Genomic DNA, 16,703 nt, shown 5'->3' with positions numbered 1-16,703 from the left:
AGTGTTTTCTTTGAAAACGGCCTGTGGAAAACTGTTTTAGCCTGACAGAATGATGTCCCAGTGAGATTCCTGTCTCATGGGAATAACTTCTAAAGCAGCCCAGCAGTACAAAACAGGCTATCCCATTGGAACATTCCTAAGGGTTTTGTTTTTTCTTGAGGTTTCACACTCAACTACTATTTAACCCCGGATTTAAAAAGAAAAAGTACATCTCTTGTCTGTTTGGATAATTGTGGGTTATGTTTACAAATATTTATCAGCATTGTGGTTGGTTGGTTGGTTGTTTTTCTTTTAAATTAACTTAATCCTTCTATCCTTTGATTGATCAAAAGATGGATGGATGGATGGATGGATGGATGGATGGATGGATGGATGGATGGATGGATGGATGGATGGATGGATGGAATGCTAGTAGTGTGCAAATTCCCAGTGACTTTGGGATCTTTCCTAGGTTTTCCTTATAATTTAGTGGTATATGCTTTGAAAACCTTCAAAGGAAAGGAGGCAGAGAGGAACCATGATCAGATTCCTAAAGTAACCAAACTGGCTCTATGTTGTAGTGGAGCTGCTGTCCCAGTTCAAGCTCCCCTAAGATGCCAAAGCTTATTTATCTTTTACAATTTGCGTAGTTATAGCTATATAGCACATATATAGTTAATTTACACTGCTGAAAAAATAAATAAAGGGAACATGTAAACAGCACAATATAACTTCAACTAAATCAAACATATGTGAAACCAATCTCTCCTCTTAGGAAGCAGCAATGAGCCATGATTTTGTAAAACCACACTTTAGTGCCCCATAACTACAAACATTTTTGTGGAAACATGCTGTTAGCACGCTTTTAGCAGAGCAGGCAAGTTTTATATGCACTAGTTTTGGCGAACATATTAGCCCTGTGTTTTATCTCTTTGTAAATAAGCATAATTTTAGAAGGAAATCAAGATTGTTATATTGTGGTCCCACTAAACTATTTATTGACATGCTGGTTACACCAGGGTCAGAAATTCAGAAGCTAATGTTTTAATTAAACATTTTTTTTCCTATTTACGTGTTTTAAAGACTGCAGAATTGCTACTTAAACCTAGTTTAGTCCCTTGTGTTCGTTGGATGAGGGAACTTTTCATTTGCTTGTAAATATGACAAATTTATATCTCTGAAGTGTTTTTGTGAATGAGTCTTTTGAAAATGAATAAGGATACCAAACTCCTCCTATTAGCCGGTCTGCTATCACTTTATGCTGTATGCAGCCACATATTATTTTTAAATGCTCATCTCTAGAAGTGACATCTAATTAGCAAAATATATTAAATGTATATATATATTTATTTCACAAGCACAGGGGAACATTCAGTCACTTAATGAACGATGTAACAAGTGTTGGATTCAGCATTTGCAGTGTTAAAGTTAGTTAGGGCTCCAGCACCAATAAGGCAAAAAACACCAAAGATTTGAGGCAAGATCTAAATCAGTGCCACAAAAATTGGTTCTATTTATAGTCTTCTGTTTACACTGCTCAGATTAAACTTATTTTAATTCGATGGTTCTTTGTTGTCTTTTTTTGTCTTTAATCATATTTCTGGGCTATTATGAGCATATGAGTTGGACTCTAATTGGATAGTGATAGTGCATATCATGTGTAAAGACCTGTTCATCTTTTAAAATATTCTGACTGATATATGTCAGATATCGGCCAATTTATTGGTTTTTTTTTAAAGCCCCCTATATTGATATCTTAACCTGTTTTAAGGACATTACATCAGAGCTCGATCAGCCTTTAGTGTGTTTTTCCTCCTTAATTTAGTATTTGACTCCAACTCAAGATTCCACTGGTTAATATGTTTGATTTCCATTGATTATTTTTGTGTGATTTTTGTTGTCAGCATATTCAAGTTATTCATTCAGATCTAGGATGTGTTGCCATTATTTTGAGCAGTGTATATTACATCGGTGTAGTCTGAGTGGTAGAGTTTAACGCTTTGCTTTTTCACATAGCCATGACAGCATAGACTTAAGCCCTACGCTGTCATGGCTATGTGAGCACATGATATGCTAAAAATCAACCACTCTAAGTCAAAGTAATAACACTTACATAGCTCTAAAGATGAGGGATTACAATTCCAATAACAGGTCTGTGTCAGTTTTGATTCCTTGTTTTTTCTTTTAGACCTTGCCACAGGGTAAAATGTTTGCCCAGATTCACTCTTTTGTCCCAATCTGATTTTCATATTCCTCTTCCTTTCCTCTTCTGACAATGTTTTCTTTGCCTTTTTTGCTCAATCTGCCACATCAACAACCCTTTCAAAAATGTTTTTCTTATCCCTATTGAGAAGTGTGTTGCGTAGTGCGAGGCAGGTGCCTACTGGATCCAAAGGTTTTATATCTGGCTGTTTGTCTTACCATGAGAATGAGAACAGAGCCAAGAGGCTGCCACTGGATTGGTGCCACAGGAACTGCCGACCAGAGCTAGCGGGAGGTGATGGGGCACAGAGTTGTCTCAAAAACGAATTAGGATACCATCACAGGGTACTTAAATAAAGAATATATATAGTAAAAATGGTACTTATTATAATCACAAACCGTACTGGTGAAGAATGTGAGAGCTGGTACATTTCAGTCTGCACTGGGGGCCAGTTTGTTCTGCATATACCTACCTAACTGCTTGGTTAGATGTAGATCAGATGGCACCTAAATAATAAATAAATAAGTTCAACTTTTTGATCTCACAAGTACTTTTAAACTTTTAGTTGAGTAAAAAGCTCAAGTAATAAAGTTAGAAGAAAATGTTTTTAAACAGTAGGATTTCCTTTAGTATATTTTGATACTTTTGACACTTCTGGTTACTGATTACATCCATATTTGCTGTTGTAAAATAAAACATTGAATCATTCCTGCTCTAATGTAAATGTTCTTACTTTGAAGGTGGGTAAACAAGTTCAGACCAGATGAGGTGAGAAATACAATTTCCTTCTGTTGGTTCCTTGCAATTTTTGAAAGATGGAGGCCGAGGCAGCTGACCTTTTGTCTCCATGGCATGTAAATCAGCTCGTGCAGCTTGAACAAGCCCCAAGGAAACCATAACTCACCTTTGACATTAAAAGTAATAACTCTGCAGTTAAAATGTTCATCACTATCTTTTGGTTTAACTATATAACTATTTCTCTTTCACATTATTAACAAAATAATTCATGCTGCTTGAGTATGTTTTCAGAGAGATCATTTTGGTTGGCAAACACAACATAACAGAATTAAAGGAAGATCTTAGTCTTTTCAAACACACACATTTCAGAAACATATTCTTAAGTCCGGTATAATAAAATGCATTCAAAGGTCCACTGCTAATAAAAACATAAATTTAATCTGGAATCAATTAATTTATTGTTGGTGTAAAAACTGTTTTTCTTCAGTTTTTCTCTAATTTTGACAGGAACATTATTTTACAAATAGACAAAGTTGTATGCATTTTTTTCTTTATAGAATGTTAGCTTCCATATGAGCGAAGGCAGAAGAGACATAAACTTCCCGCAGTAGTCACAACAAAAATACTAACAGCGGGGGACTGAAAACAGGTTCAACCTTTTCTTTTAAATCATTTGAAAACTATGCATCATTTTCCTTCAACCTCATAATTGCACTGCAAAAACAATCTCAAAATGAGTAATAATGTCTTAAATTATGGGTATTTACCCTTAATTTGAGCATGTAAAATAGATGATTTGCCAATGGAATGAGTATTTTTACTCTTAAAATAAGGTATCTATATATTATGCACTTAAAATAAGACAATGCAATTGTTTTTCTTATTTTAAGTGTACATTGTCTTGTTCCATTGGCAAAGTGCCTCACTTAAATCCTTAATTCAAGAAAAAAAATGTCTTATTTAAATAAAAAATGACTTATTTAGATTTCATTTTTTTGCAGTGTGTTTACTTTTTATTATGAGTATCTATTATCCAAACAATGTAATATACTAAAGTTGCAATCATGTTGTTAAAAAACTTTTCAACAAGGATATATTTGCAGCAAATCCTTGACATATAAATTATTCATCATGGTTTAAGGAATAAAAAAGGCTGACTTTGGATTCAAACTATATTTAAATTATAGCCACCAAATAGAGAAATATAATATGAGAGCTGTTTTTAATAATTTACAGACATTGGCTGGACTTGCAGACATAAATATGCATCAGAATGCCAGTAAACAGAAAGGACTCATTAAAATATTGTTTATTCTTTGGTGACTAAGGGCACCTCATCTGCTTAATACTCCTGACATCCACTGTCTTAGGTTGTGCCTGAAACTTTGACTTTTTAACCTGTGAAGAAGCAGCCTGAGGGACCTTTCTGCTAATGGCTGTCTTATTAAGGATCTATCACTGGATGTTTCTCAGTTTTCTGTTCTATTAGTTAATTGGCTTTTTATTGGATCCATTCAGAGAAGCTGATAGATGAATATCACAGAAAATACAGATAATAGTTTATTACAGCTTTTAAGAATGTTTCCCATATGAAGGTAAGCAACAGTATAGCTGCCATCTACATCATTAATATCCTTTCATAACAAACTTGCCTGCTTATAGGAATTAGAACTTTAAATTTCAAATAAATACTATTCTATATGTCACAGCTCTTGAATTGTGCAATGATAGTGCTGCAAAACACTACCTTTAGTCAAACTCTATGAATTGATATAAACTTTTTAAATATTTATCTTTCAGAATAGATCTACTTGAAAGTTACCATGAATTTTATTAACAGATCAATAAGATATTCCCGCTAAAAGACCACAGCGTTTGTAAAACAAAAACTCTTTGTCGGGATTATTTAGAAAGTCTGATGGGTGTCAAGACGTTGGAGTAATCTAATAATCGTTCCCCTTTTTCAGCTTTACCTTTTCAAAACTTAACCTATTTTTTTCTTTTTCTGTGGCCTGGTTGTTTGGGAGGACACTCTCTAAATAGTGATTATTGAGAAACCTGGCTATTTGTTTTGAATTCTGTAATCAAATGATTCTCCTTGGCATTCAGAGGAGTAAGCTGAGGTGCTCCCAGGATCTGTTAAAGCTGTTTCTAAATACAGGCTCAGGCATTCTGTGCACATACATGTACTAATGAGAGGAGACCTGAGGGCAGACCAAGTACTTTCTGCAGTGATTATATCTCACTGCTGGAAAGGGAATGCCTTGTTGCCCCTTGATGAGATGAAGAAGATAGATATAGAAGATAAGAGGGAAGAGGGAGATCTTGGAGTGTAGGTGTTTTTGGTTGACTGGTTAAACTTTCACCCTCCATCTACAGCCATATTTTCCACATTGGTGAATCAAACCCCAACGCAGCTAGTCTTTTGAATCAGCTCAATATAGAAAACACCTGAGAGCTGCAACACAACTGATACATATGTAAATATGTTTTTTAGTTGTTTTATTTACATATATATATATATATATATATATATATATATATATATATATATATATATATATATATATATAAAAAGATGAAAAATTGTATATTTTTGTAAAGAATCAGCAAGTGAGACACAATATTGAAGTGGAACGAAATTTTTTGGTCATTTTAATCTATTTTTACTAATAAAAATGGAAAAATTAGGTTTGCAAAAATATTTTGCCCCCGTGAGTTAACACTTTGTAGTGCCATCTTTTGCTGTGATTACAGCTGCAAGTCACTTGGGGTATGTTTCTATCAGTTTTGCACATTATGAGACTGGAATTTTTGTTCATTCTTCCTGCAAAACAGCTCGAGCTCAGTGAGGTTGGAAGAAGAGTGTTTGTGAGCAGCAGTTTGCAGTTCTTTCCATGGATTCTTTATCAAATTCAGGTCTGGACTTTGACTTGGCCTTTCTAACTTCTGGATATGTTTATTTGTGAAAAATTCCATCATAGGTTTTGCTTTATGTTTTGGATCATTCATTGTCTTGTTGAAAAATTTGTCTTTGTCCGAGTCTCTGGTCTTTTGGAGAGTCCCTCAGAATTGTCCTGTATTTGTCTCCTTCCATCCTCCCATTAATTTTAACCCTGTTCCCTATCCACGGTGAAGAAAAGCAGGTCCAAACCATGATGCTGCCATCACCATGTTTGACAGTGGGGATGGGGTGTTCGTGGTGATGAGCTGTGTTGCTTTTACGGCAAACATGATGCTTTGCATTGTTGCCATATAGTTTGCTTTTGGTTTCATCTGATAACATCACCTACTTCCACATGTTTGCTGTGTCTCCCAGATGGCTTGTGGCAAACTTTAAACAAGACTTTTTATGGATATCTTTATGTAAAATCTTTCTTCCATAAAGGCCAGATTTGTGTAGAATATGACCAGTTGTTGTCCTGTGGACAGAATCTCCCACCTCAGCTGTAGATCTTTGCAGTTCATCCAGAGTGATCATTGGTCTCTTGGCTGCATCTCTGTTCAGTCTTCTCCTTGTTTGAGTGGAAACATTAGAGGGACAACTTAGAAGGACGTCGGGGTCTTTGTAGATTTGCAGTGGTCTGATATTTATTCATTGCACAGTGCTCCTTGGGATGTTTAAAGCTTGGCAAATCTTTTTGTATCCAAATCCAGCTTTATATTTCTCCACAACAGTACCTGGGACATGCCTGGTGTGTTCCTTGTTTATGATGCTCTCTGCGCTTTAAACAGACCTCTGAAACTATTACAGAGGAGGTGCTTTTATATGGAGACACTATAACACACAGGTGAATTCTATTTATCTTTAGTCATTTAGGTCAACACTGGATCATTCAAAGATCCTCTTTGAACTTCAGGAGAGCGTTTGCTGCATTCAAAATAAAGTGGCAAATAAATTTTGAATGCCCCGTTCTTTTTTGTTTTGTTGGAGGTTTAAGTTTAATATACCCAACAAAATTTGTTCTATTGCCTGAAATGTGGCAAAAGTATTCAAAGTGTGTATATATATATAGTATGTGTGTGTGTATATATATATATATATGTATATATGTATTCTGTATATATTAAACAGCATCATTTGGCAGTTCGGTAAATAAATCAAAAGCTTACTTTGACTGTCCAGAACATAGAACATCTCGCCTGTTCAGCCGGGCCAACAATTCCCCCTAACGACCCCGCTTTCAGAGGCATATACCAATATTAGGTAACAAAGGACCAAAACGACCCTCATTCCTAAGTGGTGGACCCGTTTGTCTAGTTAAATTTACATGTTTTCTAAGCCAAAACAGGGCTTTGTTTTGTTCCGCCTTGAGCACAACGCTAATTCTGACATGAAAAATTCGGAATAGAAAAAGTTTCCTGGATGGGAAGCAAAACGTCTTCAAACTTGGAAACAAATCTAGTGGATTGTTTATTTTTTTACTTTTTTGGAAGTCTCCCATTATTTGTAAGATCACAAAATTAGAGAATCAATCTTGTAGTACTCCAGCTTAAACAGAGCCTGCCCAAAATTGGTCTGCTAATCACGTTTTGGTATTATTATTTAAGGCTGGACATACAGCAAAAATATATGTGGCAGTATAAGAGAACTTACACAAACTGATGCTATTACATCTTTAATTTAAATTTTATCTTTGAAAGAGGAACAGCAAGAGCGCTACAAAGTTTTTCTCATGACATCTGCAGCTTTTTCATTTGTTACAGTGATTGGCTGAAACCAAACTTGGGAAGGCGGGCACTTGGCTCTGCTGAATGTCCCTCCTTTCCTCTAACAGATTTAATTGGAGCAGTCCTAGAATAACAATGTGTAGAACAAGTGTTACAAATTAACAATTTTGCTTGCCAGGTAAGGAGTCAGCAAAATTTAATCTGTGCAGAAGCAACCAGAAAATACTCCATGGGGATACTGTTTGTCTCACTCCTTCCAAAATGATGTTGGGTCCAAAAGGGCCTGGAGGTATCACTACTCCTACCAGCTGCGTCACACTTTTCACTAAGGTGAAAATGAGGAGTTTTATGAAGAAAGCACTTGAAACTCTACAGAATGGGTCTAATTATGGCGTTACTGTAGGGTACTGGTTGAGCATTCTCCCAGACAATAAGAAATAATAGAAGGGTAGAAGTTGAAAATGAAACCGCAGACATACTTTTGCAGTTACACCCTGTAATATACAAGTGTCTATGGCTCTTCTTTTCTTCCTTCTCTCTCATTCTCCATTTTGCCATCGGTTTAAGGTGCCAGTCATTTATAAACTTAAGCTCTAAAGCCCTGTTCAGCTTGTTTTGCTTCCTGCTCTGACTGAAATACATCCTTTCTCTCTGCCATTACATTAGTGTGATTTTTTTCCCCCCCTAAACAATGTCTTAAATGGAGTGGTTGCCCTTTGCACTTACCGGTAGTCCTTTTCTTAGTTCAGTTCTGGTAGATTCCAACAGGAAATGACTCGTATGTAAATTGTATATTCTAAATGAGTGGTAGGGTTTTGAATGTTTGAGTATTTTTAAAGACAGTCAAGTATGCTGTTGTAGACATCAAAATTTACTGTGTTTCCTATTCAGTATTTTCTTTCAGTGTTTTTATTTTAATAAAAAAAAATGTATTCTTTTAATTAAGTTGTTCCAGAGGGAATTAAAGAACCAGTTTTATTCATGTGTTTATATTTGGAGTAAGGTCGTCCTCAATTATTTAAACTCCTGCTGCTTGTCAGGGGTTCTGATTAGTAATAGTACTACGAGGAAAAAATCTCAGAAAATGTCAATTGAGTGCTGGCTGTGAAGATTGATCCCAGTGGTTCTGTTTGGATGATTCAGATCACTGAGCGACTGATCCAAATCCCGATGGTGCTGGACAGGCCAAAGGCTAATGGGAGTCATGCACAGGGAAACGGTTAACTGGGTAGAGGTTCCCAGAGGGTTAGATGAGAGGGAAATCCAGAGTCCAAGGAGAGAGGATCTGCAACAGAATGTAGACTAACTGGGCAGAAGTTTTCAGATGACAGGCAGATCGGTCCTTGCTTGGGTAATAGATGACAGACAGGAAAACTCTCCCAAGCATTCTCCTCAGTGTCCTCATGTCTGATGTCAGGCAGAATGAGTGAAGAATGGGGGAAAAAAACAAGTAGTCATAATTAGAAATGCAGCAGGAACTTCACTATTTCTGAACACTAAGCTTTATCAGTTACCGCTGGTAGGAAAATCAGCATCTAAAGGTCAAAGTTTACAAATACACACAAGTTGTGGCATGCAAGGTTTAAAATTTAACTGTGTGCATTAAAAAACTCATTAAAACATGTTGTATTTTTTTAAAAGCTATATAGAGAAAATTAATACGAGATGTCTTTGCTATGTCTGTGCTATTATTAATTAGTCACTCTACAGGGGATTTGTTGGAATTTTGTGGAATATTTTGGGAATCAGCTTAAAATTGGGAGCAGTTAAAACAAGCTTTATCATATCTTAAACTAAGATGAACTAAGATGTTTGGACTTTGCAGTCCTGAGTGCCAGGAAATAATTTTATGGGTTCTGGCTTAAACATTTCTGCAGTAAGCATTATACTATTTGTAGGTGAGTGAAGAATAGCATATATTTACTTATTTATTTAATAAGTTTCTGATTGGAAATATTCTTGTCTTCTTAATGTCCATTTACATTTCTCTGAATAAATTTTATCTTATAAGGATCAACATTCAATATTCATAATTCTTGTTTTTCCCTATAAGTTCTCATCCATTCCCATAGAAAAAATTCTGCTTTTTAATTTCTCAGAATTTGTAACCTTAACTTTATATAACTAAATGCTATCAAACAGCAACAAAAACAACAGTTTATTTTTAAAATGCAGTAATTTAAAATAGTTTGCAACATTACACAATTTGAAGAAGAGGGACATTTCTTTTTCTTCTCTTAAACCAGCAACAAACACATTAAAGTTTTAGATTTGATCCTTTCAGATGTTGTTTCCTACAGTAGTTGTTTGTCCTTTTTCACTGGTTCAATCGACCCACTAAATATATATTTAATCGCTGCACAGACTCTTGTAACAAACCAGGGAGGAGGCTCACATTCCAACACTGCAGAGACTTGCAAGAGGTGATACCCACTAAGTTCCTGTCAAAGATAAATGAAATGAGTGGTAAAGAATACCCCTGCCAGCCCTCCGATCATTCAATCTTATAACCTGCTCTGGTCCTGTGAAATGTTAAAACATGCTGTGACCTGAAAGAAATATCCTCTGATATTTGTGGGAAAAAGAAATTCCGCACCAACACGGCTGCAGATGTACAATAAGGTTGATGTATGTACAGCATACAAACCATGGCATCAGCTTGGTCCACAATGTGTTCAATTCAAGCTAACATTAAAAACAGGTGATTTGATTTTTGCATGAAAAGTTTTTTGCCTTTCAGCTGTGACTCCTGCTCTGCGAGGTTCCTGATCCGTGGAAGTGGCCAATGAAATTGAGCCTTTTACTCACTTTGCTGAAAGAGTGTTTGTAAATGAACTGCTGTTGCCTCATTAGAGCTGGTCTGCCTTATCACCCAGTAAACTGTTGAGATAAACAAAAGAGTGGGCCGTTATTGCTGAAACTAAGCGGCTGCTTCCGCTGGGGTTTAATTATTCTGTTCTGAAGTGAATTAGAATTAATTAAACATTTCGTAATACTTTAGGACAGGAGCTACAGATCTAATTGTCCTACTTTCACCTCTGCAGGTTTTATAATATGTGCTGCTGCTGTATGCATTTTTTACGTTATTTTCATTGCAGTCATTGCTGGATATGGAGTCGTTTAGTGGGAATTTTTTCTCTTTAAAAATGGCACTGACCTTGTTTCTGATTTCTTTTTCCACCTTGTCAGCTGAAGATGGATTCACGTGCAAGACCCCTGCCATTGCCGACATCGTGATTCTGGTGGACGGCTCCTGGAGTATCGGTCGCATTAACTTCAGGCTGGTTCGAGCCTTTCTGGAAAAGCTTGTTAATGCGTTCTCTGTGGAATTTGACAAGACAAGGATTGGTAAGGAATTTAATTTGGTATTTTCCTTTACATTAGTTTGAACAGCATCTGAATTCTACTTCTCCATGCAGGACTGGCTCAGTACAGTGGAGACCCCAGGATCGAGTGGCATCTGAATGCTCACACTACCAAGGAGGCTGTAATAGAGGCTGTGAAAAACCTGCCCTATAAAGGAGGAAACACACTGACAGGTATGCTGCCAAGCAAATTCCCGCCCTACTTTCCGGTTATTATAGTCTTCCAAACACAGATGAGCAAACAGATGACACTCAGAGGTGGAACTGGAATTAAGCCAGTTTGCTACCTTTGTTTATTAAATTCACTCCAGTTGGTTTTAGGGTGGTATTATTAGACTCAATAACAAGCTTTGCTGATTGGATGAGACTAAATCCGAATGTAAGGATGACAAAAAATACATTCCATGCCAAAAAAATATCAGAAGGTATATACAAACATAAATAAGTTCTAAATTTTAAAAAGATTGCTTATATATTACCTTCAATTTAAATTAGTGGCACGTCATTGTGATGTTGTCCTCATAGTATACTACACCCTATGTTGTAATTTCTTACTCATTTCTCTTAGAAAGTTGCAAAAATATTTAGATCAACCCTAGATCAGGTTGTCTGCACCCTCAACGCCAAGTCAAATTCCTTCTAAGTGCAAACCTGCTGTACATGGCATTAAACTTTATTCTGATTCTGGGGTTCTGTGAGTACAGAAAGCATGGATGCCATCGTTGGCTACAGCTGTTCATTAAAGGGTCGTAAATCATGAAACAAAAACCACATTTCCTATCAGTTCAAATCTAATCTCTGACAGTGGTTCATGTCTACGTTCTTACATGATTTAGCTTCCCTTAGGGCACCTTTAAAGGAAGCTGGGTGTTTCGTTAAACCATCAAGAAAAAGCTTAATGTGGGTTAAAAACAATTGATTGGCACCAGATTTCTGGAATTTTATCTCTAGATGTCCCATTGTCTAGAATACAGTTTAATCAATCTGGTGCTTTTTAGAAAAAAGAAGAAAAAAACCTCAAAATGTGTAATTTTGGCAATGGGAAATATTCTGGTTCAATTTTGCGATTCAGATATGAATAAAAAAACAATTTTGTGTTTAATCTATTGATTTCCATAATTACATTTTTATGAACAATTCAACTGTTCTTGAGCTGTAGGACCATGTTTGGGTAAGATCTAAAGGACAGTGAAAGTAACTTTGAGGGACTACATTTTGTAAAGTATGGCACTTCTAGTTATTGTTGTACAAACTGCATCACTGATAATTCTTATTCTATTTTAAAGAAATCAACATTTAAGTTATATCATTTGGGGTAAAAAAGCTATAATTTCATAGTCTGGTTACCCAAAGGCAAACTAAAAATGAGCAAACATCTGACAGTTAGTATCATTTTCTCAACACTAATTCATATTCCTTAGTATTCTTCAAAACCTTATTTTTTGTTGGCTAGAATTGTTCAAAATATATTATTATATATTGCAAATATGTTTAAACATTATGTTATGTTTAAATATATGGTTTTGAGTATTTGTTAAGAAAATTTTTCTTAACCTATTTTGGTTTCACAATATTTTAATTAATCAATCTAATTCTACAAAGGAATATCAGGGCTATTCAAAGAGTAATAATATTTTTTTCTTTTTTATGAAAATAAAGTCATAATATTAGTAGATTAAATAAATAATATTTGATATATGGGGTTAGAGACATAACTTAAAAGAATAAAGATGTAAAGTTAGAAAAATAACATAGTCTATAAGAATAAAATCATCACATTACGAGGATAATTGTCATTATAATTTAAGATTAAAGCAGGAGCCTTAGAAAGATCACTCTGTGCCTCTGAGTTCAAAGGCTCAGCTCAGGCTACAGTTTGGTTAAGTTCAGTTTAAGTTATCCAAAACATCTTTTTTTTTTCTCATAGATATACTCTTATTAAGATTTCATTTTAATAAAATATTGACTTCATTCATGTAGTTTTACACTTAACTATTGTGATGAAGGAAAAAAAAAAAAGTCTTACTCCTAAACCATGGCTGTATCATCCAAATTCCTCTTTTAAATTGACCAGTTTTTCATTAAACTCACACAAAAACGCTTTCAAACAAGATATAATCTCAGAAATATATTGACACTGAGAAAAAAACATTTATAACTATATTTTCTATCTACAGTCAACAGCACTTAATGGTTTATTAGTTTATTACACAATTTGTGTGAGCAGATTTGTGTTATTTCTTTATTAGCTCTGTTTTCCTAACACGCAACCTTTTACACTTTTTATGTATTTGGAGGCATTTTTCTTATTGTTATCTATTATTTTCCTATTTGTTTTAAATAGGTGTTCCTGAAGAGCTACTGACCTAGTTAAAGCAGCTTAAACTTACAAAGCTGTGTCACTTCCTGTTGATATGACAGAGACACCTTTTCTTAAAACCTGTCTAGTTTTCTCTCATTGTGGTTGAAAATTTCGACTTTAATGTCCATAACTGTTTGGTGGAAGACCTTTGCAATTAGTTTCTATGTTTTGATAATTTTGTCCTTTACTTTAGTTCGTAATAGGTTTTTCTTGAACTTTGTACATACCTGTGGTTTATTTGAGGAAGTTTTGTCTTCTGTATTTAATAAGAGATTAAAAAATGTCCTCCATTTAATGTTATTAAGCTGTAATTCACACCAGATTGGAATACTTTAAATTTGTTCGTTGTGTCCTTTGTCTTTTATTGTAAATGTGTACATTTCTAGAAAAAGGGCACAAAAGTGTTTAATGTCAAGTTGGGTGTTTCCCCTATATGACCCATTAATGTGAAGCTAATATCCAGTTTTATCTGCTCTGTTCTGCTGTTGTATATTCGTTTCACTGACCAGCTGCTTTTCTCAACAATTTAGGTCTGGCTCTTACCTTTATCTTGGAAAACAGTTTTAAAGCAGAATCAGGCTCCCGGCCTGGTGTTCCAAAAATAGGAATCCTGATCACTGATGGGAAATCCCAAGACGACGTTATTCCTCCTGCGCAAAGCCTGAAGGATGCTGGGATAGAACTGTTTGCTATCGGTATGTCAATTTCTGTATTTGATCATCACAATATGTTACCATGGTTCATACAACTTTAGTTAAAGGTTGTTTTCAAAAGGTCATTTCACTCTGTTCTGCTATTGGATAAATATAGAAATATAGATAGGACAGGATCATAGAAAATTTTTTAAAGTTTTAAAAAAGCAATTTGTTAAGAAAAAAAAATAAAATAAAATTTGCACATAATAAATGTTAAACAATATGATATATTTTGTTTGACTTAATGAAATAAAATAAACTGAAACAAAAAGGTGAAAAAAAGCTATAACAAATAAGGACTTTTTAAAGAATTACATAAGTGTAATAAAAAAATATATGATCATATTTATCCTCCACCCTCCTTTCAGAAAGATGGGAGGGCAGAGTTTTGCCTTAAGTAAAGGTGATACTCAGAAACGTTCCCACGCGGAGAATTTTTCTTCGTATGACAAACAGTTTTTTAAAATGAAATGCTGCCTCTTTTCGTTGCATCATCAGAGACCCATCCTCAGCACCTTTCATGTATTTTCTGCCTGAGTCTAAATTTTCCACTCCATCTCTGCCGCTCCTCTCCTTGCAGGTGTGAAAAACGCAGATGAAAACGAGCTGAAGGCCATTGCCTCCCCTCCCGAGGAGACTCATGTTTACAACGTGGCAGACTTCAGCGTGATGAGTGACATCGTGGAAGGTCTCACCACGACGGTTTGTGACCGCGTGGATCAGCTCGACAAAAAAATAAAAGGTTCACCTCATGCAATGAAAACTGTTTCCCCTTCAGTTAGAAATCAGCAGCATTTGTTTGGTGTCATTTTTGTTCATATTTTACGCAGCGTAAACACTGCATGCAGCATTTTCAGGCTGATCTTTGTATTCTGCAGGGGAAGGAGGCAAAGCTCCACCCGTTGCTGCCGTTGCGCCCCCTCGTGATCTTGTGACATCAGAGATAACGGCTCGCAGTTTTCGAGTGACATGGACTCATGCACCGGGTCAAGTGGAGAAATATCGAGTGGTTTACTATCCAGCCAGTGGAGGTCTGCCAGAAGAAAAGGTGGATTCTACTGCACCTCCTTATTTAGACTGAACATATATTTATTTCAATGTTTAGATAATTACAGCAATTTCAGTAATATTATTTACCCTAGACTGTATCAGTATTATCCTGATTTCCCCTAATTAATAATATAATTAAAGCTTTATGATTAATTGCCAAAGCATCCTCCTAAACTTGTCTTCTCAAATTGGCTAGAATTTATGTTTATGTTAATGATTCAGAATAATAAGGTGTTGGCTGTTATGAGCATCTAATCCAATGTATGTTTCTGTTTAGAAACTGGCTCCAAAAATCTAAAGAGAAAAACAATATGATCAACATCAGCAAGAAAAGTAAAATCTTTTTAAGTGTCCTACAAAGCGATGCTTCAGGGGTTTCTCTAAATTTTGTTGCTATAGTGCATAAACTCCAATATGTTCCCACATTCAGTAAATAGTAATACCAGATCAGGACTATTGCCAAGAACTCTTCTTTCCTGTGGCAATGCTTCTAGAAAGTTCTTATTTCAGGGAGAAAGTGATTGTTACTCTACTGCAGTAAACGCTAATGATTCATGAAATGCATACTTTGTTGCCTGAAGTTACCGGAGTTCACAAAAACAAATACAATGACTTAAGAGATTCTTTTTCTAATAAAAAAAGCTTTAGTCTGTTGTTGACCCACTTTTAGCACATGAAGCAACGTCTACGGCTACTTTCAAGGTGTAGAAATCTGTTTAAGGGCATATTAATTTGTTTCTAACACAGAGGATTTGGGAGGTGAGATACTAATGTTGGACAAGATGGTTGGACAATAATGTAAAATTATTTTACAAGATTATTGTAGATAGAATAAAATAGGAAAGAATAGAATAGAATAGAAAATCCCTTTATTGTAGCACAATGGGGAAATTCTGGTGTTTACAGCTGCAAAAAGATATAGAAAAAAATGACCACACAAATGTGGACCTTAGAAAAATGTATAGGAATAACATAATAGTGAACACTTAAATGAAAATAAATTTTTTTTTACAGTAATCAGGGATTAAAGTGTTCCGGCCCCAGGCTGGATTTCCGGCTCATAGCGATTGCCCGTGGGTAATCTTGCGTTTTTCAGCCAATGGTAGCAAAGGAGCGCTCTGAAACTAACAGTATTAGCCAATCAGTAGAAGAAAGGGCCGGGTCTTAGGAAAGCGTGTACCTCCTCCTCTCGTTTCTTGCTCAAGTCGCCAGATAGATTGCGGTACAGTGCTGAAATTCTACATGGAAAGTCACCTTGCACCATTTACAGCTCCATTCAACGGAGAGAAGTGTAAAAAGTAAAAAATAATAAAAAAAAATAAAAGAAACTTTGTGTTTGGAGAGGACGATGGAGAGAACAGAATTGTATGGAGTGGGCACAACGTAGTTCATGAACTCCGGGGAAGATGTCACGACCATACTGTAGATAAAGGTCTCAAAATAAAATGGCACTGGGAATGGCTGGAGTAGACGGGGAAAGATGGCAAGCCATTTAGCAGCTGGTGCAGAAAGTTAGGTGAACCAGGCACTTGCTTCTGCACACTGTGCTCCAGGAAGCTTATTTATGCATCCAAAATTTGCTACAAAACATTAGTTAGACCCTGGTCATCAAAATGGTGTTTGTATAGTCCCGTACACTA

General features: G+C 35.6%; 1 protein-coding gene across 1 annotated transcript in view; it reads left to right on the top strand.

Moving 5' to 3' along the window:
* Positions 1-16,703, top strand: part of LOC119779922 (collagen alpha-1(XIV) chain) — a 281,288-nt gene that overhangs the window by 52,994 nt on the left and 211,591 nt on the right. The window contains exons 6-10 of the mRNA XM_038279773.1: positions 10,781-10,939; positions 11,011-11,130; positions 13,849-14,013; positions 14,594-14,755; positions 14,892-15,061. Of these exons, the coding sequence (XP_038135701.1) occupies positions 10,781-10,939; positions 11,011-11,130; positions 13,849-14,013; positions 14,594-14,755; positions 14,892-15,061 (776 nt within the window). The remainder of the gene's footprint in view (positions 1-10,780; positions 10,940-11,010; positions 11,131-13,848; positions 14,014-14,593; positions 14,756-14,891; positions 15,062-16,703) is intronic.

The sequence above is a fragment of the Cyprinodon tularosa genome, unplaced genomic scaffold, assembly GCF_016077235.1.
Source record: "Cyprinodon tularosa strain WSP-4 unplaced genomic scaffold, ASM1607723v1 ctg153, whole genome shotgun sequence".
Taxonomy (NCBI): Eukaryota; Metazoa; Chordata; class Actinopteri; order Cyprinodontiformes; family Cyprinodontidae; genus Cyprinodon; species Cyprinodon tularosa.
This window is presented reverse-complemented; position numbering and strand designations above follow the sequence as displayed.